The sequence below is a fragment of the Lissotriton helveticus genome, chromosome 3_1 (assembly GCF_964261635.1).
Source record: "Lissotriton helveticus chromosome 3_1, aLisHel1.1, whole genome shotgun sequence".
Classification (NCBI taxonomy): domain Eukaryota; kingdom Metazoa; phylum Chordata; class Amphibia; order Caudata; family Salamandridae; genus Lissotriton; species Lissotriton helveticus.
The window spans coordinates 1,930,468,652-1,930,496,391 of NC_136061.1; the positions used below are offsets into that span (position 1 = coordinate 1,930,468,652).

General features: G+C 43.4%; 1 protein-coding gene across 1 annotated transcript in view; it reads left to right on the forward strand.

The window, feature by feature from the left end:
* The window catches only part of LOC144824343 (stereocilin-like), a 107,988-nt gene that overhangs the window by 11,135 nt on the left and 69,113 nt on the right, over positions 1–27,740 (forward strand). Inside the window, exons 3-5 of the mRNA XM_078683460.1 lie at positions 8,141–8,264; positions 8,569–8,657; positions 11,161–11,296. Coding sequence (XP_078539586.1) covers positions 8,141–8,264; positions 8,569–8,657; positions 11,161–11,296 — 349 coding nt within the window. The remainder of the gene's footprint in view (positions 1–8,140; positions 8,265–8,568; positions 8,658–11,160; positions 11,297–27,740) is intronic.

Consider the following 27,740-nt stretch of genomic DNA (forward strand, 5'->3'; position numbering starts at 1 on the left):
TTGCATGGTTACCCCCACTTTTTAGGTCGAGCGTCAGCGAAAGACCTATTGTCAGCCGTATTTGGGAATGTGGACACGAGAGGTGCACGAGCGCAGATTTGACCTTGTGCGTGCGCACGGCGCCGTGCCCCTCTCGTGCCTCACATTCCCGTGCGCACGCAGCCAGCCCCCACACCCCTGAACACACACCACACAGGCACATGTACACATGCTGCGGCCCCCCCACCACACATACACGCAGGCAGGCACACACACAGGTACAACACACGCAGGCACATGCAAGCGCGCGCACCCCCCCGGCATACATACACACAAACGCGCACACACACACACTCCCAACCCGCTCACCGGGCACACCCCACCCACCCCACTCACAGCCTCACACGCACACACACAGCCACGCACACCCCCTTACCCCACGATGTCTTCATCGGCATACTGCAGCGTCTCCGTCTTAATTACAAGAGCCCCCTAAAGTCTGCCTCGCCGCCACTGTGCACGAGCCGCAGATCCAGGAACCGCGCATGCGCCAACAGCCCTCGCGCTCCTAGCCCCCCCCTCTGTCTCCTCCCCCGCCCGGATGTGGGGCACAGGTGCCGCAATGCTTATTTGTGGGAGCTGGACGATTTTTAGCCAGGCATATGCAATGTATGAACACCCAGGCACAAATCTACTCAATTTGGACGGTACAGTTGAAATAATTCTCTCATTTACTTAGCTAAAATGAAAACACCAGGGATACAGAATTGTGTTTTGGCAAATATGAAATGGGGATCTAGACATGTCTCTATCGAAAGATACAAGGAAATTACTACCGGACTTTGATGGTAGTTATGGGAACTTAAACCATCACATGTTTCTGCCTATTGTGCCAAAGCACTCTCCTGTCATTTTACACGCTGCACACACCAACTTGAACACTCTTACTTTTTTCTGAAACATTCATTTTTCTTTCTGTTTTATCTGTAAACTCTCACTTCCTCATGCCGTTTACCCCGGCCTCAAAATTTTTTAACATATAAAATGTTACTTTTATCCATTGTTAATCCAAGGCTGAAAGACATACTATAAATACATTTCATGAGATTAATTTCTTTCCACGTAGCCGTCAACCACAGTTTTGCAATTAAGAGGCCTCGCTACTGTCCGAATCCATGGTACTCCTTTTATCAACCTAAAAACGCGTCATTCAGTATTCGAACCTGTGAGGTGCGGATAACACCCAGCTCCCTACAGCTATTCCTTGCAGTCTTTAGTAGGAGTCCAAATTGACATGAGACAAATAGATCTCTCTATCAAGTATGCTAATCACCAGAGTCGTCATGCTGTTGTTATTTTTACCGGAAAAATGCACCACACACCAAGATCTCGGCAGGATGCGCTTATCTCTCCTCAGCCTGTCATGCAAACAAATTTGGCCCCTGGTGCGATGGCACCTGTTGCACCTTCCTAAAGCTGGCACTGTTGATAGGCATTCTGTAAATTCTGTAGCAAAAAGTGATTACGAGTTATTCCTCATGCCATCATTGTCTAATATTTAAGGACATGTAGAATTATAGTTCCCTTACCTACATTATTACGCATCAAAAAGACACGTAGGAATCCCATGAGTTAAGGTGTGAACAAGACTTTTCACTTTATAGCCTAGATTATCTAAACACAAGGGCTACTTTACTCTACATATATCTCAAAAATCCTATCAAGTTGTATTTGCTCCAAGTCTCGAGCTTCAATTCCCTTCTCATCCCATTATCTCATTGCTCGCCCTAACAACTTTATTTATAACCATGAAGCCCACAGGGATCTTATGAATTTATATTTGATGGTGATAACCTTATAACTGTGAAGAAATAGTTTGGTGACTCGGTGCACTGATGTGTCCACTGCGAGGATCCGTGTTTCCTCCCAAAGGCACAGGGTCCAATCCGGAGCAGGTCCACTCTGCCTTTAATCCATCTGAGGTTGATAAAATGAGTGCCATTTAGTTGGTTAGAAATAAGCATCTGTTGTCTGTCAACAGCGTCACCTGACCTTCCCAATGCCTGTATCAGTAATAGCTGCAGTAGTAAAAATAGTATTGTCATGGAATTCTAGGGAGGTGATTATCAACAATTTTGATGTGACCTACTTTTGCAGCTTCAGGAGTACTCCCGACTCATGCAGTGCCCCGGACTAGTACTGTGTTTTACTCATGGAATACAGGAGTACTGCACTAGTAAGGCACGCCTCTTCACAGATACACCTCTGTAAATTAAACCTTCAGGGGCATATTAGCAACGGGAGTATCGCCGATATCCCGGCTCGTGCAGACCCCAATCACCCTATCCCCCGGCTTGCGCGCAGCCCTTCTCAGGCTGCTGCTGTCTCCCCTCCGCGGGCGCGCTCCCAAGTCACGTGACAGTCGCGCGCGGCCCTGCTTCCTTCTGTGAATGGGAACCAGTAGTTCCCGTTAGTAGAGGCAGGATAGAGGCTGTGTCAGGGTCCGTCGCCCAGTGCTTTCCGCCCCAGCCCCTCCGACACTTAGTGCACTGTGGTCTCCTGATCTCAGGAAGGTCCTGCAGTACTCCAGTTTTTATGCAGAGAGGTGCTCAGTTGCTAAGTTACAGGCAGAGTGGAACATGGTGCTTTCTAGAGGAGTGACAGCTCCCCCCTCTCTCCCGTCGTCCCTCACCTCACTTCCTATCAAAATTGTATAAATATCTCATAGTGGCACGCTACACTTGCATTCCTTGGGGAGGCAGTTGTGAGCATTTCCGAGAAGGGTTCTGCTGAAGCTTGGCTACAGACAAGTTTAATTTCAATCGGACCCGGATCTTGGTTTGTGCCATGACATGGGCAGTTAAAAAACACTGAACGGCTGTGGCGAGGATCTTCCGGGCCTTAACAATGCCCCCGTGTCGTGCCACGGTGGCACTGCTACTTGCACGGCTTCACTTGCGACGAGCCTGGATAACGCATGGCTCGTGCACCCGTGCCTCACACCACCATAACAGCCAAGTTCTCAGTTTGCCTATGTGTGACATTTTAATGTTTTTAGCATGATTGTGTGACATTTCAATATATTACATGTGACATTTTGAATGACACTTTATAGCGAGTACAGCAAAACAGTTAACTCATGATTCAGATCTCGGGAAATCCCCCTCTTCTTCATTGTAATGTTTTTATTTAAAAAAGACAAAAAACTGCCTTAACATTACTGCCCTTGTTTGCAATTGGATCTATTACAGTTTAAGGCTGCACTTTCAGTAGGGGATTAGTAAAAGTGTGCGTTTATCAAATATAGATGTCGTTCAACATATCCCTCCCCCTCCAATAAAAACAAGCATTTGCAATGCCATAGGTCACGCATTGTTAAAGTTTGAGTTATTGGCATTGTAAATGACAATGTCTTTTATTCATTTGCATCAGTGCATAAACAAGCACTTTGCACTTATAGTCCATGCTTATAAGAAGCAAGGCTGGCAGTCTCTTTTACTATCAGCCTTACTCATCGTAAATAAGGACTATACGTTCAAAGTGCGTGTCTATGCACCGATTGCAGGTTTTAAAAACAAATAAATAAAAGGCATTGTCATTTACAATGCTAATAGCTCAAACGTTAATGATGCGAGACCTATTGCATTGTAAATGCTTGTTGTTTGATGTAGTACTGTTTCTGACTAGTTTGACTGGGATCCTGCTAATTAGTACCCCAGTCTCTCTGCTTTATCCCTTAAATTGTTGTGGTCAGTACGTAGGTACATACCAGAATGGATACTGGGGCACCCTTATCAGTCCCTAGTATATGGTACTAAGGTACCCAGGGCATACGTACCCAAGAGGTCCCACATGGGTTGAAGAATGCATTATGCCACCCATGGGAGACCATTCAAAATACAACTACAGTCCTGCCATTGCAGCCTGTGTAAGCTGGTTGCTAGCACCACTTTCAAAAGATATAGGTTTCCTATATCTCGGGTCACTGCACTTAAAACCTATAAGTCACCCATATAGCAGTCCTTATCAATACTGAAGGCAGGGTGCTTGGTTCTAAGCGTGAGGGTGCCCGTGCATGAGCAGGGCACCCCTACAGCATACAGAGTCCATTCTCCCAGGTTGTAAGTGAAGAAGCCATGTACCATATAGAGGGGCACTGCGTTATTACGTGATGACCATCTCAAAGTTGGCTGCAACGAATCCTATCATGTTTGTTATCAAACATAGTGGAATCATACTCCCGCACTGGAAGAGCCCCCTCCTTTAGGCTCTTAGTGCTCCCGGTACCAGTCTTCTAGACCCAGGCAGCACAACATGGCTGCTGCCGACCAGAGAAATGATTCTGCCCTCCTGCTGCTGGGTCAAACTCAAGCAAGGTAAGGCAGAACAATAGGTATCCTGTCACAGGGAGGTGTGATCACCTCCCAGACAGGATTGAGTGTATTCGGCCCGGGTGGGTGTGCTTGCCAGCAGCACTTAGTCTGCATGAAGGGCACATTTCGTGCCTCCTTGCATAGTCCAGTTCAAACCAGCTCTGGGAGCCATTGGCTCCCGCTCTGGCACGAAACTGGACAAAGGACATGGGAGTATAGTCCCCACTGTCCAAACCCTCCCCTATGAGAGTTCCCTGAATCATCGCAACCCTTTCCTTGGGGTACTTAAGGGCTTACCTCGGTGTAGGTCCCTAGATTCGTCGGACGACATGATTCAATTCAGATACCACTTCAACTTCTACCGTCTGGGCACTCTGGACTTCGTTTTGGCTCAATTTCATCCCCCTTTCAGTCTGCAGCATCGTCTGTGCCTGTGCACCATACAGGAACCTCCCACGGCCTGTGGCATCCAAGACACCTGAAGGAATCTTCCATGAAGTGAAGAAGTCACTTCCCTGCATCTGCAGGCACCGCAACAAGGCTGACCGGTGCTGATCCTGAGCTCCTATGGACTCCAGAAGGGTGGTGGTTCTCTGCAGCTCTTGAGGCCTGCCCTGCGCTCTCACCAGGTTTGAGGCCAGTATCCCTCGTGGGAGCTGCAGGAACGGAACCCCTGTGCACTGTGTCGACTTGCTGTTGCAAAGGCTTGTTGGCTTCCTTCCCCCAAGATCTTCTGGCTCCAAGTAGCCCCAACCTCAAGCATCTCCAGTGACCAGAATATTCATCCACACCGCATATTTTGCACCGTGGCCTGCATCTTTGGGTGAGCTGCTCGAGGTCCTCTTGCGACTCCAGTGCCTCTGGCCTGTGGGTCCTGTTGAGGATCACCTTTGTTTCTTTTAGGCTCCTCTGATTGCTGTGGGCCGGCCCTGACTTACATGCTTGTGGTGAGTCCCCTGGACCTTGCTGGTCCTGACATTGCAACTTCTTCGACTTCTACATTGTTTGCTGTTGCCAAGGCTTGTTGGTGCTTCTGACAGACACCGACCCCTCAACTCTCGACATCCAACGTGGGACAGCTTTTGCATGGCCCCTGGTCTTCCTCAGCATTGCCTGGTCCTCACAGCTGCAGAGTCAAGGTCACCATCAACTCTCCTGCAACTCCCGACATTAGTGGCCATTCGTCTTCCAGGTCTCCGGGTCACTCCTGAGTGACATAGACTCTGTCCCCTCTGCTTGCAGGTACTCTTGAACTTGAATCCACATTCAGATTCCACCAGACACTTCCTCCTACTTCAGCAGCGGCACTTTCCTGAAGCCCTCCATTGGGTTTGATGGCAATTTCCAACACCACTTCACACCTATGCACCCGGCTTCCCTTGTGTAGGTACCATGGGTACTAGGGTATCTACAGGTGGGCAGGCTCTCCAATCTTCTGTCTTCCACGGGGTTTCTCCAGGGTCCACTGGGAAGGGTCCTTAATCTTTAAAATAGTAACGGCGACTTACACGTTGATTTGTACGGAGAACACGGTTGTGTTCCTACAATGTACACGATCTCCGTGGGGCTCCTAGTCTCTCACCTTGGGTGGTCCCTTGGACCTCCAGCACTTCTACATCCTCTCAACATTGTCTTGACATGAGTTGTGGTTCTTATACCACTTTTTTAATATATGGTTTGGTCCCCCCCTGGGACCACTGTGTTTTCTGTGCTATTTACTTGATTTCTATGCAAAGTATTGTGTGCATTGTATATAGCTCCGGGTTGGAGATTTTTGCACAAATTGAGTGTTAGATAATAAATACCTATTTTTGTTAATACATTGGTGGTTCTTTTTCACTTAATCTATTCATATAAGATTGCATTCCGGTAAAACAAGCTGCTTTACACTCCTTCTGGACTAAGCCTGAAGGCTGCTCTACACAGCTACCACTTGGAGAGCTTAGGTTGTACAAGACCTCTTAAATCACCATAAGGGTTGTCTGGACTGGTGCAGAGTGGCACAACATTCACTCGACTGAGTAATCGAGACGGAGAGGCTGCCCATCGCAAACTGCATCGACCGAAACACGTGGTCTGCATTGCTAAGTTGAATATGGCAACACCGACTACGCGGTGACTGCCTTCCTCTCGTGGATTGTTACCCTTGCTGCGGCCGTCTATTTGAATTACGTGCCCGCATCTCCTCAAATAATTAGGACTTAATACAAAACACATAAACCTCCTGCTGGTCTGTCCTCATCTACACGACCCTTTTTAATCGGCCCAAATCATTAGGGAGTATTGGCTTCCTTTTGGTTGCCCAATTATTCATGCTCACAACTTTTTGTCCCGATGATGATCTCAAATTAGTGAGATCGAAATGTTGTTGACCCTTATACAACAAGAAACTCCTTTTACTGTTTAAATTACACTCCGGAGCTTCTGACTTTGTTTTCAATGCAATGTATATATTTCAAATGTCACTTTCACTCGTCACATCACGCTTGCTGTCAACTTCTAGTGAGCACTTGAACTGTAATTTCAGAAAATACGTTGCAATATCATTTATAAATAAATAATGCATGATGCAAAAGCCCATCTGTGTCCCTGCCTACATTCAAATAACTGCCTACTATTGCTCCATCCAGAATTAATTGCCTATATATTAGGCCTGGGCAAAGCACAACTCTACGCTCGCGTAGTTTGCGAAGTTTGCGCAACTTCACACTACACGAACTGCACGTGGCACAGTGCGAACACGGGTGGCGTAGTGCAGCGCTAATTTTTTGCTTGCTCGCGGTCCTCAACGTCAGGTTGGTGACTGCGAGCAAGCAAAATGACATCCTGTCGAGACTTTTTCCTCGTTCGCGATCAGCAACATCAAGTTGGCCATCGCGAGCGTGGAAAATAAACCTCCCTGCTAGATTCTCAACGCGGGTAGGTCTGGTTTCTCATTGCAAGTGGTCATGTATGCTCGCGACCGCTCGCGATGAGAAACTACCAGTCCGCGTTGAGAAAGCTGACGCTCGAGTAAAAATCTCCTCAAGCGGCAAAAAACTACAGCTCGCACTGTGCAAGATGCCATTTTCAATGATTGCACAGTGCCGGATGCTTCTCCGCACTGTGCAATCATTGAAATTGGCATCTCTCACCGTGCGAACAGGGTACTACGCAGTTCGCGTAGTGCTACGCGTAGTTCGCGTAGTGCAAAGTGCACTTCGCGTAGCTATGCGTAGCACTACTTCGCGAACTACGCCTAGCCCTACTATATATGCCTCTTGTTACAGGTATACTGATTAACACTGCTTTAAACTCAACTGCTCTTGCTTCTTTTGGGACCGATTCGGCCCTGCATGAACTACTGTTTTCTTAAAATACACTTACATTAGTGGTCATCGTATACCAGGCCAGCCTCTCACAGGCACTATGTGTACAAGTCTTCACCCCTTAAGAAATATCGAGCAGGTATAATTTCAGTTAGTCATCACTGGTGTACAGAACATCCAGCATGGATTAATTCAGTAAAACATGACTACTCAAGGAGGAACATTCAGTTTTCACCATTGCAGTAAGTCATCATCCCTTATCTAATATTCAGTAGTCATCAACCCTGAATGCTCTCACTGCTCAGGGATTGTCCAGTAAGTGTAATTTCCCTAACATCATACATTCTCCAAAGTTCTATTTCCAAGTATTCAGTTCAGAAGTGACAGATGTGGAGGGGGTCATCAGTTTTGGTGACCATCACATAGACATCAGGTATTTATGGAGTTTATAAGGCAAGATTAATCTCTGTCTATCTTTAGATCTCTAGGCACTGTGGCTGCTGGCAGCGACTGTAGCTCACTCCGAACTATGCTGACCAATGAGAGTATCGAGCAGACCCTGACCTTCTTCCGGAATTTGCCCGTCGAGCTGGACACGTACTTGGTAATCTATTTCTTATCCTCATTCTGTGTTTTATAAACTTCTTCCTGCCATTGTTCATCATTTGTGTAGAATAATCAGGTTGTATCTCATAAACTGTTACTCCCAGAAGCATTTGATATCAAAGGCAGTGATTTCAAAGAGGTATCTTGTGTCATAGGACATAATGCTCACAAGGAAATGTTACTGAAGCTGATGTTGCAAGACAATGATACCAGTGCACTTGCCCATTGCCAACTATAAGGAAGAGGCTCTTCATTAAATACTGGCATATTCAAATTGTTGTCTTCTGATTTTTTTTTGGTAGAAAACGTGTATAGTGGAAGAACTGAATAATTTCATCCTCACCCCAAACCTGCTGGAGAACATAGGGGCGCAGATTGCTGTGCAAGTGCCGTGAGTTTTTTTTTTTTTAGATTTTGTCTTGACTGTCCCGACTGAGCTTTTTGTATAGGGTACATGGCTTTGAAAATAGGGAGTAGAAAGTGCAGATCATTTGTCTAAGGGAACAAGGATATTATGTTTCATTTTTTTTTTTAGGTTTTTATATAGCATAGACCTAACTGAAAGGAGAGCGGCACGCTTTACATAGAACGTGTTGGAGGCACAAACGACATGAAGAAGTTAACAAGAGATTAAGGAAAGGACGGGAAAGTAGGATTAGTACAGAGCATGGCAGGCAGAGAGTTGATCTGAAGAGATGGAAAATTATACAGGAAAATGCTTTTTGAAGAAAAGAGGAGTACATTCTGAGGACATCAAGGATGGAGTTCCAAAGTCTAGGGGTGAGGCAGGAGAAGGCTTTGTTGGCCATTGGACATTTCCTTCATTTAGGATTTTCAAGAAGGAGGTTGGTTTTTCCTCTTGTGAATCTGTTTGTTGTGCAAAGTTGTCTTTGATGTAAGACGCTGTAAATATTCCATCGACGTAGCCCCCATTGGCCCTGTGGATGGATAACTTCCTCCGAAGGCCCAATAGAGTAGGGGTATCAGAGTTAGGGCATTACATTGTCCACTGTATTTAGGGTGGATGGTTTAATACCCATTCTTTCCTTTCTGTCACTGCAAAGAAAAACCTGGCAGTAAGAGACCGGGGAAAAATAAGAATGACCCCTACACCCTGAGAGAAAGCTCCATCTGTGGGGGTCATTAGTTGTTCGTTTTTTTCAAAAACAAACTCCCACTTTGGGAATTTGTCTTTGAATACCGAAAAGGTTTTGAAAACTTTGACCATTGGTTTTGATGGTTGACTGTACCCCCCGTCAAAAGTTTCCTAAATTGACAGTGGTACATGTAGGGTGATGTCAGTGGGACCAGCAGACCTCTCTAAATTTGGTAGTCGGTCCCATAGTCTTTACAATGTCCTAAGCACAGGAATGTTAAGTAGGTGGACTGCAGCATTATAAATAGCTATAAGGGGGGGCAATTCCATCGAGAGACGAAAGAGAAGAGAGACGCGGTAATCTACATGGGAAATAAAAAAAGAACAGTTCATTTAATAATTGGTAATGCGGTCACACAGGTTTCATGGCAGAAATGAAAAAGCAAAAGCGTCTACAAGTGCAGGAAATGGAGGCAATGTAGCTGCAGGAAGTTAATGAGTCAAAGGTCACACCGCGAGTCAGGGATTTGGAAAATAGTGGGAGATGGAAAAGTGGAGATAAGAGAGGCAGGGGAAAAAAAGGGATTTCCATTTTAAATTGATTGAGGAAGAGGAAAAGAGTGTGAATGTATTCTAGAGGGGTGAAGGGTAGAGGCCATGATATGCTCTGTTTTGTTAAACTTAGGTGATAGATTATGCAGTAGCATGCTTTCATATGGTGCTTTGGTTTTGGATTAGTGTGGTGGCTTCGTGTAATGCATGTGATATGGTCTCAAATGGGTCCCTTACAGAAGGTGTGTATTAGGTCATGACCCTTTTTGCTGGAGTGTTCCCCTAGTAATACCTTTATAGGACGCTTGACTTTTAGTTTGCATCTTGTAATACCTTTATAGCAAGCATTCCTTGTTGCTTGTAATCCATGTAAATAGATATTCTATACCTAAGTGGCACATGTGATACCTTATGCTCCTTGTGATGCTTTTATAGGGAACATTTTTTGTCAGGTGTCCCTGATGCCAGAGTGCATGTCATTGTGATGTCTTGACACAGTCTTTTTGTGTTGTGGTGTCTTTGTGATATTCTTGTTGTATAGTACTGTATTGTATTGTAACAGTTATATAGCACTTACTATCCCTATATGCAGCACTGAAATATTTACCTACATGGGTGGCATGCTACACCGTGTAGGGTGTGTGGCTGGCAGGATGTTGTCTTTGTCTTGATGCTATGTGGGAAATGTTTCCTTGTCATGTGTGATGACCACGATAGTGTATTTGTTGAGTTCTTAGCAGTGTGGTGGATGATTTGTAAGTGGAAGGTTCACAGATTATGAGTTTCGTAAGCTACCATCTTTTAGCAGTTCTGAAAGTATCATTATGGTATTTCTAATGATCACAATTCATTTAGCTGGTTACTCTACGTGGTTGTCCATTTTGAGACTATCAGCTTAATTTGTATGGCCCTGAGAAGGTATAGGTTGTAAGGAGAGATGGTGGGAATTTATAGTATTTTTTAGTTCTAGTCTCCTGTTCTACATGTTCCCATTTTCGGTGTTTCTTTTAGCTCACATGCAGTTGACTGAATTGTGCTCAGACCTCCTGTGCCATGAGGGGATGTTTTGTTGAATGTTTCCTATTGGACCTTCAGGGAGACTTGTGTTGTCTTCTGTGTTATATACTGTCTTTACAACAAACTTGAGCTGGGTGTTCCACATGATACTTATTTATAGTTGTCATGTGTCTGAAATAGGCCACCACATGGAGCTAACAAATGAGACTTGTGTTTTTGGTTCTCATAGGATTAGCATAATTAAAAGACTCCCAGTGGACAGCATGCTTGCCCTGAAAAAGCAGCTTCTTCTGCAACCCATGTACTTAATGAAGCTTCCAGCAAACCAGCGCCTGCTTCTGGTGGACAGGATGATTCAGAGGCTGGTGAGACACTATCAGTTTCTTTCATGAACAATTGCAAATAGGCTCTGTTTCCCTATTGTCTCTCCACTACAAGCACTTACAAATGGAAAGTCCTTTCTTCCCTACTTCTTGTCTCCCTACTTTTCACATCCCATTACCCCACCCTACTCTACTTATAGTATTGATGTCACATCTAACTCTTTAACGTCTGCACCAACATTACCTTAATTCCCTTCACCTGTTGCTGCTTTAGCCTTTTCTTTTTCAGCAAGAACCACTGTTTCACCTCATTCATAGCTATCACAGGATACATTTTAGATTTGTTATTTCCGCGCTTATGTTATTGCTTCGCTCTTCTCTTTTTGCTGCATTTGGATTCACACCTTTTCTAGCTATTTGTATTGCGTAGGTTCACCTACTTAACCAACAGTGACTGTGCCTCTCCCAGTTTCCTTATCCAACCCAAATCCTCCGTCCCACAGGATCCCTCAGCTTCATCGATGCACCCTGTGGTTCCCTCAGCTTCCCTGGGCTTGTCACATCTTTGCCTGTTCATCTCACAGCCTCACAGAGACTTTGCTCAGCTTCTGTGGACTTTCTGCAGCATTCTCTGGCGTTTTACTACTTCACTATGTCCCCCAACCACTTCCCAGAGCTTCCAATGGTGTATTTCTTTGCCTCCCACTGTTTCCCTGTGCTGGCCACGGCTTTCTTATGCCTCTCTGCATTCCCTATATCTCTCACATTTTGCCTCCATCAGCTTCCCAGTGGCGTCCACCATGTCCATATGGCCCCTAGAACGTTCCTGTTGGTCCCAAGGTTTGTATGTGCTTCCTATGCCATTCATGTGCTTTCCACAATTTCCCTACACCCACAGCTTTCCTGTCCTCTTACATCGTCCCTGTGCATCCATGTACTTCTATTCTAAAGATCTTGGGCCTGATTCACAAACTGCACTTTAAGTAAGATTATACTTTTCAGTAAGTTTATTACTTTTTGGTATTCACAAACTGCACTTTTGTAGTAACTTAGGGCTCCATTAGGATGACGGGCGGACATTGTCTGCCCGCCACCCTATCGCAGAACGGGACCGCCCGCCATAAGGGTGGGGGTCCCGTGGGGGGAATTAGGATGTGCCCGCCACAGTGGCGGGCACATCCTGTAGTTTTAGCATTGTGGCGGGCGGTGCACTCTGCACCGCCCGCCACAATGTGAAAAATGCTTTTTTGCATTTGCATATGCAAAGCGGCAGGCACCGCGCGGTGCCTGCCGCTTTGCATATGCAAATGTGGGGGGGTACCATAGGTACCCCCCATGTGCCCCCCGACAGTGGTGGCAACCTGGGCGCCCTGCAGGGGGCCCCCGCACCAATCTCCGCCTGCCTTTCCGTGGCGGCATTGCCGCCGCGGAAAGGCCTCTACATATTGCCATTGTAATATGGCTGGCGGTGTCCATTGGACACCGCCACCATATTAATCTATTACCGCCGCGGTCGCAGGGCGACCGTGGCGGTAAAGGGGCGGACGGTCTTTGTCCCCTCCGCCATCCTAATCAGGCGGAGGGGAAAACGAGAGTGGTTGTCGGGCGGATTGCCTCCGCCAGGGTGGCGGTGGCCACCGCCACCCTGGCGGAGGCAATCCGCCTGATATCGTAATGGAGCCCTAACTCTTTTTTAATACGTCCAGCACAACATATGGCCAGCCACTGGTACTGCAACGCCGTCCCATAGAAAATAATGGAGGGTAGAGTTTTATAATATACTAGCAGCCCGTCCCGACCTTGTCCGGGTGCAACAGGCTTCCCCGACCTCCGCCCACCCCGACATTGTGCAGCAGCTTGGGTCCCCCGCCTGCCCCGACATGGGTCCCCTTACCTGAGCCGCCGCTCCTCCCGCCTGTCCGCTGCTCGCACTGCCGCTGGCCTGTCCGCTGCTCCTCACGTCACCGCTCCTCCCCCACGCCATGTCCGCCGTGCCTCGTCGCGCTCCTGGACGCCGCTCCTCCCCGCGCTCCTGACGTGAGCACGCACGTCGCGGTCGGCGCTACTTCGGAGGGACTACTTTCTTTTTTACTGTACATTTTTTAAATAACGTTTTTTTTTTATTTATATAGCCTATAACCATCTACACACCCTGACGATTCCAACGGTGTATCGGGTGTGTGGATTGGCGCTGTGGTTCCCGAGTTTACCCGCCTCAAAGGCTGAAAGTTCTTCCTTTATTATAGTAGTATAGATAACCCCAAGAAAATGTTAAATTAAATTAAATTATTTCAAATAGTTAATTCTACACAAAGTATTGAACATATGTTTATGTTAAATATTAATGTATTTTTGTATTTGTTTAGTTTAAATGCATAACAACATTTTAACAATGCTACAGCACTAATAACTTCATTTGGAATTAAAATTTAAATGATGGGAATATATATTCAATTAAATGTCTTTTTCTGAAGTTTAAATTAAAATGTATTGTTCAATTATTTTTTTATTTCAAAAATAGGTTACGAAAATATTATATGATTAAATTAAAATATACTATTTTATATGTTTAACATTTATTTATATTTTTGACTATATTGTTTTTAATTTAATTTAACAATTTCCTATGGGGTTTTATTATAAGAGCCTACTTCAATTATTTTCTAAATGAGGGAGTTGCATTACTAGTGGTTGGCCTTATGTAGCGCTTGACTTAGTACTGTTTTTTGGTAGTGACTTACACACAGAGTTTGTGAATACCAAAAAGCAGTAAACTTACTCAAAAATCACAACTTACTCAAAAGTGTAAGTTACCTTTGTGAATCAGGTCCCTTTGCTGTGCCTTTCACTGATAACCATAGGTCACACCACTACCCTCTGCCCATCCTGCTGGTATGTTTCTTCAATAGCTTCCCTTCCACAGCTTCCCCTCTACCATTCATAGTTTCCATGTGCATCTTACACTTCAGTGTCTCCCATAATTGTCACATTACTCAGAGGACTTCCTTGAGTTTTTCAGAGACACCTCCTGCCAACTACTTCTTAGTGCCTGCCAGTGTCCTTGTGCACCCAAAAGCTTCCTTCTTGCAGCTTCCTTGTGCACAGTGTCTTCCACCACTTATCTATACCTTTTATTGCATTCCTGAACCTGCCACCACATTCCTATCCCCCATCACTTCCCTTTCCCTCTACAGTGTGTCTCCCACCACTTCCCTGTGACTCACTGTGCATCCTGTCGCTTGTTTCTGTTGCCGACATTTTTGATGTGCCTGCTTTTGTCTGCTGCCTACATTTTCGATGTGCCTTCCAACCTTTCTCTACTACCGCTCCTTTGTTCCTCCTATTGTTTTCTTGTCCACAGTTTCCTCATGCTTCCTGCAACTTCCCTTTTCTTCCCATAAATGATTCCATGAACTAGGTTCCTGTGTCTTTTCGCTTCCAATTGCACTTTCTATGTTTTGTGATTAAATATTTTCATTTCATTGTCCCTCTCAGCCTACATAACGCTTGTCCATACTGTGACAGAAATATCAGTGCTTAACACAAGTAAAGACTGAGAGAGATGTTTTTCGGCCTCACTGTAGCAGAGGCTTCCGTAGCCTTACTCCTGTCTCACACTAGCTGAAAAATTGAGAAACACATCCCTGTGTTACATTTGTGTACACTAATGTAGTCAGCACCAGCAGAGAATGAGAGAGACCAGTCCTATTAATACATCACCGCAGACCTGGTCACACATCCCATATGCTCAGACCAAGGACGTTATGTTCTTGTGCCACTCAGTGACAGGTAAGTATATAAGTAATTAAGTAAATGTTACTTTCGGAAAGGTTTCATTCCATAAAACATATACATAATAAAACATTTCATTTCATAAAATAGTCCAACTTTTGGCTGGTACACTTAAGCTCTAAATCCAAACAGAAAGTACAATGGGCATAATAACAGTTATAAGATTTCATGTCCATTCTATGCCCATTTCCACTGGATGGAAATATTAAGTTATATTGCATTCACCTTAAAATCAGATAAAACATAGGATAAATGCTGATGTAAACTATGTTGTGCCATAATGCTATTCAAGTGCTATAAAGCCAGCCTACTATTTCATGGGCATTTTCCCGCAGGGTAGTTGTAGGTAATTACGAAAGACTTGACACAAAAACTCAATATATATTGCGAATTGAAGAAAGTCCATCAGTCTCTAGTACATGTTTTTTGTGACAGGTGTATCTGGGTCTTTCGCTGACTGGAGGAGACATATTCTTTTATTACAGTAGCACAGACTGGAGAATACATTTCACTGTGTCACACTGGCAGAGTGAGGGAGATTTATTCCTGTCTCACACTTGCAATGACTATAAAATGGATCACTGACATAATATCGAATACAAAATATACACTTACTAAAATATCGATGACAAAATATAGAATGCAAAAATATCGAATTCCTATCTGCAAACAGGTAAGTACGAAAATATCGAATCAAAAATATCGTTGTAAAAAATATAGTTCGTCAAAATATCGAATTTTTTTACGTCTTAAAAGTAATTTAAAATTAATGAAATAATAAATATAATCAATTAAAACTAACTTAAAAATACTTAAATAACCTTAAAATGATTAAATAATTAAAGTTATAAAAAACATACAATTTTATTTTTATATATATATATATATATATATATATATACATATATACGTAATATTAATAAAAAATATACAATATTTTTACAGTAGGATAGTGGGAGGGTAAAATTTACTATTACCACTCCAGTGAGTGAAACAGTAGGGAAAACGGATAGCGTAGGGGTAAAAATTACTATCCCCACTCCAGTGAGTGCAACAGGAGGGAAAGCGTTGGATAGCTGGAGAGTAAAAACTACTACTCCCACGCCAGTGAGTGCAACAGTAGGGAAAGCGTTGGATAGCGGGAGGGTAAAAATTACTATTCCCACTCCAGAGAGTGCGACAGTAGGGAAAGCGTTGGATAGCGGGAGGGTAAAAATTACTATTCCTGCTCCAGAGAGTGCAACAGTAGGGAAAGCGTTGGATAGCGTAGGGGTAAAAATTACTATTCCCACTCCAGAGAGTGCAACAGTAAAGAAAGCGTTGGATAGCGTAGGGGTAAAAATTGCTATTCCCACTCCTGAGAGTGCAACAGTAGTGAAAGCGTTGGATAGCGTAGGGTTAACAATTACTATTCCCACTCCAGAGAGTGCAACAGTAGGGGAAGTGTTGGATAGCGTAGGGGTAAAAATTACTATTTCCACTCCAGAGAGTGCAACAGTAGGGAAAGCGTTGGCTAGTGTAGGGGTAAAAAATACTATTCCCACTCCAGAGAGTGCAACAGTAGGGAAAGCGTTGGATAGCCTAGGGGTAAAAATTACTATTCCCACTCTAGTGAGTTTAACAGTAGGGAAAGTAATGATTTAATATATTAATAAAAATAAATTAAATATCAATACCAATAAAAAATTAATTAAAAAGAATTACCAATTTAATATCATGTAATGATTAATCAAGTAGAAATACAACTAAATATTAGTTATTAAAATTAATTACCGATTAATAATTAACAACTAATTAATGTTCAATAACAAAAACTAATTAATAATATAAATTAATACCAATTAATAATTAATTAATAGCAAATTATCAATACACAAACAGTATTTTTAATATGTAATTAATTACAATTAAATTACTTCCCACCCTATTCCCCTATAAACCCACAATCCGCTACAGAAAATAAATTAATACAATTATAGTAATTATCAATTAATGAATTAATACAAATTAATGACCAATTAACGCAAATTAATTACCAATTAAAAATTAATTAACAATAAATTAAAAAACAATACCAATAAATAAATACAAATTATTTACTTAATTACAATTAAATTACTTCCCACCCTATTCCCCTTTAAACCCACGACCCGCTACGGAAAATAGATTAAGAACATTAACATAATTATCAATTAATCAATTAATAAAAATTAATTACCAAATAAAAATTAATTAATAATTAATTCAAAATGAACACCAATAAATAAATAAAAATATTTAATTAATTAATTACAATTAAATGACTTCCCACCCTATTCCCCTATAAACCCACAACCCGCTACAGAACTAAAACGCAAAATTTAATTAAAAATAATTAGTAATTTCTCAAATTTAATATTTAATTTAATATAATTAAACTACTTCCCACCCTATGCCCCTATAAACCCACAACAAGCTACAAAATTAAATTACGCAAAAATTAAATAACATAACATTCATTACTTAAAATAATTTACAAAAATAATATACACTTTTCACACATATACTAACATACAAAACACTTTAAAAAATTCGATATTATTAGAAATTCGATATATTTTAATACCTATATTATATACTACGATATTTTGATTTTCTATATTTTGAAAATCGATATTATTTACTTACCTTCGATATTTTTCACCACTATATTGTGTCCATTCGATATTTTGTCCATTCTATATCTTGACTTCGATATTATGGCTATTCTTTATTTTGGATTCGATATTATGTCTAGTTACCCTAAAAAATATGTGCCATTGTTATTTATTGATGTTCTTTGTCTACCTTTGTCTCATACCGGCTATTGTATTTTCTAATTTATGGTTTGTATTGTACATACTGAAACTCAAACGTGCCTCTAAGTAATGCAAGAAAGAGTAAGAGAAGAAGGCACCTAAGGTCGTCTTTCGTGGACGAGCTGCCACTAAAGCATAAATGACTTCATTCTCTGCCAGGAGTGCTAGGGGTTCAGTGGTACAGATGGAGTGGGCGGTACCAGATCCATGTTTAGGCATTTTGCTAAGTACCAGTAGTGCTGGGTGCTACATGGGGCTGAGGCTTTGGACTGGTCTTTCAGCCTTGGGAGCTGCACAAGTGCACTGACACTGATGGCTAAAGGATCTTGACCGCCTTCCTTGCTTTCAGCTTCTCCTTTGCAGCATCCAAGAAAGTATATTTGCATAGGACTGAAGCCAGCATTAGGTTGAAGCGGTGCTGGCAGGAGATTGGCAGCTCCTAGTCCAGATGCTCTTGGTCCAGTAGAGCAGACATATTTGACCTGTTTGCCATTGAGGTCTATTTACCTGAGCAGGTGGACTGCCAATTTAGAGAGAGATTCTTGGAGAGTGGGCTTAGTGTGACAGGCCTTTACATGGAAAGAAAAGCAGGTTTTAAAGTCATCCTTAACAAAAGTGATAGAGAGGCAGAAATAGTGAGAGGAGCCTATTCTGCAGTAAGGAGCTAAAGGCACACACATTTTCGTAAATACAACAATTGTAGTAAAGCATATCAAAGAGAAAATATCAATGGATCACAATACTGTGACCAATATTGAGGCACAAAATATCGAAAAGGTAAGTGCACACAGAGAGATATAGATGTATTATTCTCAAATCCACATCTAGATAACTTAAAGATATATTTATCAACAAGGTACCCATAGGAGGAGTTAGGTAAAGAGAAACTATACAAACATACTTTTTAATATTTTGTCTTTCGATATTCCGGCAACAATACCGTGAGCCTTCAATATTCTGTCTTCGGTATTCCCTACTCAGCCCATATGTAATCAGACAACCTATGGGTGGTGAGGAGGAGATTCCAAAAGCTGAAGGTTTGAAAGATGCAGTTTGTGACCAAGTGCAAGGTGCCAGATCTCCTTGTGCGACTAGATGGTACCTACAACAGATACACTTGTAGATCATACCCTGGATCTTAAAAGAGGTCCTTATCCTTACAGGTAACAACAGTCTTAGACTTTCAGGAGGGTGATTTTTTTTTTATTCATCAGAGAAACAATCAACGCAGGACTAATGTCCCTCGGCAGGCATCCTGGCATATTGAGCCGAGGCAAATGTAAAACAAGGCCCCCTAAAGGCAGCACCCATCTGAGGATTCATTCTGAAATCATCATCTTGGAGAACCCTCAGGTTCCACATATCCTAATCGATTGCAGAGTAAGGTTAAAAAGTTCATAGGAGTCTGTGACAGAAGACAGATTGTTGAGGAGGTGGTGCAAATCCAGAATAGCACCTCCATTTTGGCCCCATTCAATTTTAGTTGTTTAACTTTGCTGCCTGCAGATCTCCAGTAATGAGGGAAACCAACCTTATGGACTTCTGATACACCTATATATTATCTGTACAAGAGTACAAAGGTGCCAAATAAATGTATGCATGTAAGTGTTGAAATGCAGCAGTGAAAGAGGAGGTCCATTGGTATCCCAAGTCACAAATTCATGTTGTGAAAGTATCCTTCCCTTTTCCATGGCCCGCTGCACTTCCATTCGCATTAGTGTCTCCTTTCAGCCACGAATGAGCTGGAGCACTGGTGCTCGAGACCCTGGTTCTCACATAAAGGTGGTCTGAAAGTCTTCAGTTTTAAAATATGTAGCAGATCCACAAGCACAAGCAGCTAGGACACCACCATGGGCGGACTGACCAATAACCCCATAGCAGCTGCAGAGCTATATCTGTTCCATGACTGGGGCAGGAAATCACACTGGGATCAGTCTAGCATGTGATTATTCTCTGACAACAACTGCTGCTTGTAGACTAGCATCTGTTTGTATGTTCGCAGAAGCCACTGGAAGACTGCAATAAGACCAAAGTTGTAAAAACAATTCAATCCATGTTGACCTTTTTTAATGTAGCTTCTCTACATATTCTTTTAGCCATATAGGAACTGGTCTGCAGCACGAGCAGAGGTTTTAGAGGCCACACTATCTCACAATATAGCAAACTATTCAGAGATGAACTCAGCCTGAAACTAAGAGGAGCCCAGTGCAACCAAAAGGGTTCAAGCCTCATTCTCTGATGGGAGAGAAGGCAAAGTATTATTTGACAGGAAGACACAACCTTGACTCACACTCAGCCAAATGAGGAATTACTTTTGAACAGTAATGGTATGCTGATTCCACAAGCTGGATTTCTTCAGCAACAATAATAGTCAAGAGATGACAGGCACACTCCTCTCCCGCTGAAATGGGACCATCACCGGTCCAGGGTATAATGCCTCGAAAGGTGAAAACACAGTGTTAAAAACCATTCTTACCTGAAAAACATTTTTTCCAACTATAACATCTGGGGCCAAACTCTTGCATGCTCCAGAGACCCTGTTGAATATGATGTTGTGCCTATCTCCTTACTTTGGTGGGGGAGGTCCAAAACCTCTGCTCAACTATAATATCAAGTCAGCCTCTACTTCTGGGCAGAATGCTGCAGGCCCATTGCATCAGGAAGTGAAACAAGTCTCCTTTCCTGAGCATGAATCAGTTAACTAAACCTTAGTTCACTTTAGTGAAACTGGCAAGTTGCATGGGAAAGGTCAAGCCCAGTTCTGGGTCTATATCGTGTAACAATGTCCACAAGAGGTATAACTGAAGATAATAAACTCAGTCTATTTTGAGTGATTTTTCCAGTAAAGTAAACAAAACAGTTCAATAAAAATTAAATCTAGTGACATGTAGATATAGAAAAAATAAGAACTTCTTCTAGTTTCTTAGACGCTGCAAGTGAGAAGCTGAAGGCTAGAGAGATCATCCTGATTCTACAGCCTCCAGTGCAGCTGCAGTACTTGTGATCCCCAGTGCAGCTTCCATAAACCCCTGTGCCAAGACAGAAGGACCAGTCCAAGGCCTAATCCCCCCATCTCAACCAGGCTAATTGGTACTGGTGCAAAGAATATACAAGAATTTGAGAGGTGCACTCGTAGATGTATATAGCAAAAAAAGTTCATAAGATTTGTGAATCTTCTGTTCCTTCTTTATTAAATTCTTTTTTTCTTTTCTATCAAGATACAAAGGCACAGCCAACGCGTTTCATTCCCTTTCGTGCCGTGGAAATTTCGTCAGGGCTACAAACAGTTTCTTTTGAGTCCAATCTTCCAAAGGAAGATTAGCACATTCGCCATAAGGGTCGAACAATAGATATAGCCAGGAATATAGATCACAAATACCTTCAATCTATGTAGTTTTATTTAGGAGAGATCCAAGCGCGTTCCTCCATATGAAACAATTAATAATATCTTAACGGTACTGGTGCATCTGCCAGTCCTGGATCTGACACCGACCAATCAATGTGGACCACTGCAAGCCTGGTACACCTGCCAAAGAATTAAGCCATTTTTACTTTAGTGGCAGCAACTGCTCCTCCACCAAGGCAATCTTGGCTCTTGAGTCCCATGTTCTCAAGCAGGCATATGTGAACTGCAGTCTTAAATTCCTTGGATTGGTCCCAAAGCGATTCCAATCTTTGTCTTCAGAGTTACCTAGCTCATTTTCAGTGGCGGCTGGTGAGGTATGTAAGTGGTGAGGCTGGGCTTGGGTGGGGTAGTGGTCTTACAGCATTTTTGGGGGGAGCTTAGTCACCATAATCTGCCACTGTCCACCTGCCCTCCTGTTCGCTCTTTATCAGTGCATAAAAACCAGGTGGCCAAGTCACTGTGACTCCTTAAAGTCCTAAATCAGTTTGCCATCCTTTCCTGCCTTGTGCCACCAATGAGTGAGTGGGTACTGGACCCTAGATGAGAAGCAATATGACACTGCAACAATCTCTTACATAGCAAGCAATTACATTTGAAAATAGCCATGACAATGCATGGTCCACAAGTCATACAGGGAAATAAGGTAACGCACGTCTCCTCTCTCAATGTATTGAGACTGAACTATTTTGTCTGATGCCCGATGGAGCTACCTGGTTTAGCTATAGGGGAGATGGGCCGTGGATTCCCTCCTTGGTCGTCACCTACCCAGCCGGTCTTTCGACAGACTTCCTTTCGTCTCTCCTCGTTGTCTCTTCCCTTATCCTCCCTTTCGCACCTCCCCTGCCCCCTCCACTACTTTTCTCTCTCCTTTCTCTCCTCTCCTAATTGTATTGCCTATTTTTTTTTTTATGTATTGTGTAATTGTTGATCTTTTTCTGTTACATTGTTGATTCTCATGTAAAGCGCTCTGATACCTTCAGGTCTAGCCAGCGCTATATAAAACTCTTTAAATAAATAAATAGAATAAAATAGTTCTATACAAGCAGCATTTTTAACTAGGAGAGAGAGTGAGCATGGGTAACAACAATGTTCTTTATACAGGAAATCATACAAACTCACACAGTAATGGTTTACATAAATGGCAATGTCGGAACATGCATGACATACAAAACCACACCCCTCACCTATGGCGCAGTGAAGGTCCTGCAATTGAGAACTCGTAGAACTGAGTTCACTTAAAATGTGGGCCACAAAGAAACATTTGTATTCAGTGTTCACTGACACGCACTAAAGAGGAACCCCAAGCGTAGAGCCACATAATACTGTCATCTTGGGCTCCGGACCAGAGAATCTATAATCAATCAATTAATTAGGGATTTGTGAAGCGCGCTACTCACCCGTAAGGGTCTCAAGGCTCTTTCTGGAAGCTTGTAGAGTGGGGGAACGTCTGATGCTGAGTGGGTGTTTGTTCCAGGTCTATAATGATTCTAGTCTCAAGGCAATGAGATATACAACCAACTCAACGCAGTGTGACAGAACACATGGAGACTCTACGGTCACATCTCCCTTGTACACAGGTATACAGAGTTCAAAGGCTGAAAACACAGACTCTCTGGTTAAATCAAGGTTGTAAGATCCTGCAGTACGTAAAGAAAGGAATGGTAGCTTTGTTTGATGAAGCTCCTGCTTTGAAGATGATTGATAGGAAGAAAAATAGAACGAGCACTGAAAATACAATAAAGAAATACTGCAAGTATCCTTAATCATGCTTTATAAGGATGTTGTATTTGTGGCAACATTTGATGTGTAGACATATAGCTTGATAGAATATTTGGAACACCCAGAGGACCTATTCCTTTTTCACAAGTACTAATTTGTACACATCAGTCCCGTGGAGCGTTTCCTCTGGAGGAATCTTTGATTGTGGGAGAATAGGCAGCAAGGCAATCGTCTGGTGCCAGGGCACCGGCTGGGTTCGGGCCCTTCACCTGTCTAGATGGTACAGCACTGCCCCATTTAAGACCACTCCCAGACACTGATCCCGGGAGGGCTGGGTTGCAAACAGCACATGTAAACAAGCTCTAGTTTCCGTGGCAATGGGGCAGGAATCCTCCGATGCACTTAAAACACCTTGCAGGACCTCTTGGTGGATGGTAGACGAGGTTAGTGTGCATGTGTCATCTGGTGGATGGTAGAAGAGGTTAGTGTGCATGTGTCATCTGGTGGATGGTAGAAGAGGTTAGTGTGCATGTGTCATCTGGTGGATGGTAGAAGAGGTTAGTGTGCATGTGTCATCTTTCTTCAGACTGCCACAGGGAGAGCAGTGTCTTGAAGGTAGGAGAACTGTATGAGTGCAGGGCTGCATGAGACCGCACAACCTTTGCCTGGTAGTCTGAACCCCGTATAAAGAGGCGCGGGACGTAACTAGCATTACCAGTAGGGATCATACCATAAACATAATTCCACCATAATTCCACCAGTGACAGTTAGTATTGCACTCAACTCTCTGACTTCAGTTGTGTGTAGCATGAGAGTTTTCATTTTAGAGACAACTCAAGGTGGTGCGGGTGGGGAAATAAAGAAAGTTTTAAGCCACAACTTACTGTTCATGCTACCAGTCACATTCTAACCTTCGATCTCAGATTGCTGGTACTGTCGGGTGGCAGAGTGGCTTCTGTCAGGTGCAGATCTGCGTCTGTCGCAGTGTCATCAGCGCACCACTGGACTGGCCTTACTGATAGGGCATGGAGGCCATCGTCAACAGTCATGGGTTGGCTCACCATCGGGCACTGAGAGCCCAGGGCAGTTATTGTGACACTACAGGTCCTGCTATCAGCCCCGTCACTCGTGCAGTAACTCTGACACTCCTAGTTTTTTACAGTCGGGTCCATAGCATATCCATCAGTCCGTGCAGCGTGGACGCACATGCACTCCTCAAAGCACTTAGAATATACTCTCCCCCATTGCACAATTGCAGGTCCTTACCTGGTGAACTGCCTGCTGACTCCTTCACATACTTGGTCTTGCTCACTAGTTGCCAGCACTGCAGTAAATCAGCCTCGCCTCTGAGTGTGTGCTACAGACACACATGCACTACTGATAAAATGACATCCAACTCCACAATGAACAAGCTTGTGTGGGAAGCAGTCTCAGACACACAACAAGTCGAGCCACACCCTGTGACGAGTTGGGGGAGGGTGGTGTGGCAATGCTCGCTACTCCCTGATTGACGTGGAGGCTTAGCGATACCAGTCGTGTTTTTAAAACACCCTGGGCCAACTTTACTTCCACTTCATCAGAGGGTGGAGACTGGGCCCTGATGCTAGGTGTTTGCCGAGCTGATGACCTCACAGGCCTCAGGGCTGAGTGATTGTCAGCTCAGAAAATACTTGCCTGCCCAGGGGAGAAAGTAGTTAAAGCGCTATCACATGTCCGCTTTGTTGTGGAGCACAGCAACAACGCCGAAGTCAGTCAGTAGGGCAGACAGTGCCCCCCATTCTACAAATGTACATGACAAATTGTTTTTTTAATAAAAAATCAGACTTTTAGCTATGCTATGATTGCTTCGTTTTTCTGTGAATGTAAGGGGGAGCGGAACCCCGACACCCGTGCCCAGAAACCGCTGCTGCTCATTTTGTTGTGAGGATGATCACTTCCCTGATGGGTAAGGTATCATGCGTACACATGTAAAGGCGGTCAAGTGCCTCGTGATATATGGGACAAAAGTTCCAAACCCCACTACTCTCCTACTGACTCCAAAACCAGTTCTATCTTGGCCAGCTGCGAGATACGTAAGCTCAGCAAGTGCATGCCATAGTGCACCTCTTTGCTCTCACAATATACTTAGGAGAAGTTTAACCTGGGTAAAGAGGATGCTGCTGAAAGAAATTTCAGCTCCTGGGATCTCATTGTTACTGTTGTGGGCTTCAACAGGGCCCAAGCACAAATTGCTATTTCAGGTACATGTTTAAAACTGATATCTTTTCTAAACTGTGACTTTCTGAATGCTTTGCAAGTACATTTTAGCATACTTAGAAATCATTCTGCAGGCAGTACATGTCTAATTAGGCATATTATCAAGTTGCTTAGTACACTCTATCCAAGGTTAGGAACATTGAGCATGATGCTCTGCGTCGCAAGGCAAACAATCACATCAGCACAGCACCTCTGACACAGTGCAAGTGCAACAGTGCTTCTATTATATACGCCACCTCTGAGCTAAACGCAGTAGAGGAGGACATCTATGCATTATCCTGGAATGCTTTGATTGTGATTGAGATGCAGCCCTGCTGCCTCCAATCTCTATCCTGCAAAGGACGACGGTCTGTTCTAAACCAGACTGGCTTCCATGTACATCATACACAGTTAATGGGAGTTGGGTTGTCCCAAGAGTTCTGGCAGATGGTACTCTCACTATGCTCTTGATAGTGCAGGTAGTACTAGATAGGAGTATAAGTATATGCATTATCATATATTCATAAAATCACACAATATTGTCATAATGGTTGAACAGTTTTTCTGTTTCGCCATTGTTGTAATGCTGGTAACAATGTTTTGTTTCCTTCTGCTAATAATTGAAGCTTATGTTTTTTACAGAATACAATTGTCACCAGGATAGGAACACTGATCTGTCCATGCATCACCAATGATGGTTTACATCTTCAGATCTTAAGCCAAATGCTGAAGAAATTCAAATTCTCTTTCTCAGTGGAAGAGGTCTTTGAGCAGTATAGTTTGGTCACACATATAGGCATATTAATATGTGCCATCCACCTAATACCATTAAGATCGCGCTTCTCTCTTCCAGCTTGAAAATTACTTATAGTGTTTCAAAGCCAGGCTGTCCTTTTGCTCTACACCACCACCAGATGTCTCCTCTTCTTCAATTACCTACTGGCAATCAAAGAATAGATGCATCAATTCAGGGACAATGCCACTCTATCAGCCCATTAGAGGCAAAGAATTCCAATGCCACCATCTCAGGAGGAAACTCGACCTGCAGTGGAGCTGCTAGCATCTAAGTCACCCCTGCCCCAGTAGGCATTCCATGAAGCCCTGAAGGATGGTGACAGGTTGCTTCTTTTAGACAAACCTGCTTCTTACAGTTGGAAACTAACACTGCAAGTAAACAACACTGCCATTTGGGCTCAATGTGGCTCGTAGATTTTTACCAAGATTGTGGTCTCATTGTCAGCATTTCTATGGCAACAGAAGGTCTTACTTGGGTACGGTACTGAATAAGCAAGGACAAAGGTGGAGAAAGCCAAATTCTAGCCTGTGTTTATTTAGAACTACTTCTTGGTGCCCTCCTACAGACTCCTGTTCATTGGGGCAATCATGTAATCTGGCCTGTTGAATGCCTGGTCTCTTCCAGCATGGGAGACAGCCTTGAACCAGACAGTGAATCATTTGATTAGCAACATGATTCTGTCATCTTTGGAATTTCTAAGGCTTGTGGAGCTACAGACATCCTGAAGACGGGAGGCTTCCCATACCAAGATCCACACTGACACCCTGTAACTCCACTTGGTGCAATATTGAGACCAGCTGGTATACAGCCTGTACAAACCCATTCAAATACTACCATCTATAGTTAGCCCTTACAACTAAGTGCACCCAATTTAAACTTTCTAATGAGATGCTCCTTCTGCCTGCAAATCCACAGCTCGTGGTTCATTACAGATTCATCAGAGTATCGGTGAGAGTCACATTGTGAATGTCTCTCTCATCAGTGGACTGATAGACAAATAAAATTTGCCTCTTCACATGATTATGCTAGTGCTACACACAGCCTCTCTAATGTCAAATGCCTACCAGAGTGGTGCTGCGCTAAGCAGACAATACCATGGCCCTCTTCTAGATGAAGAAGCAAGGGACTATTCTCTGCAGCTATGTTGACATTGGTTTCTTCCATTCATATTCCCCACAGACTCTTGGGACTTCCATTTTGATCTTGCCAGACTGATGTATTAACATTTTGTGTAATTAGCCTCCTTGACCTGCAGCTTCTTTTAAGGAAGACCTCTTTCCTGAGACCACCATCTATGTGCAAAAGTGAGCTGTGGACCCTTTGAATCTAAGAACAATTTTGGGTTTCTACCCGATCAAGGTGGTCCTGAGAACTTATCCCACCTTGTTCCAAAAGTACATTTCAACAAGGAGGTTGTACTTCCATTGTTCTTTCTATATCCCCATTGCTCCCTGGCTGAAACATGATACAAGCTTAACCTCAGGCATGATCTGCGCTTTTACCTTGATAGAACCAGGGACATGCATACTATTGGCCTTCTGTTTGAGCCAGCTAAGGCCCCCATTGCCACATAAATTACATCAAGTATCACCCATTGCTAGACTCTTCATGAAACACCATCTCCATGCAGTGCCCAAAGACACTCCAGACCTAAGATGACCTACCAGACCTAAGAATATTATGGCATGTATCTGTCAGAGA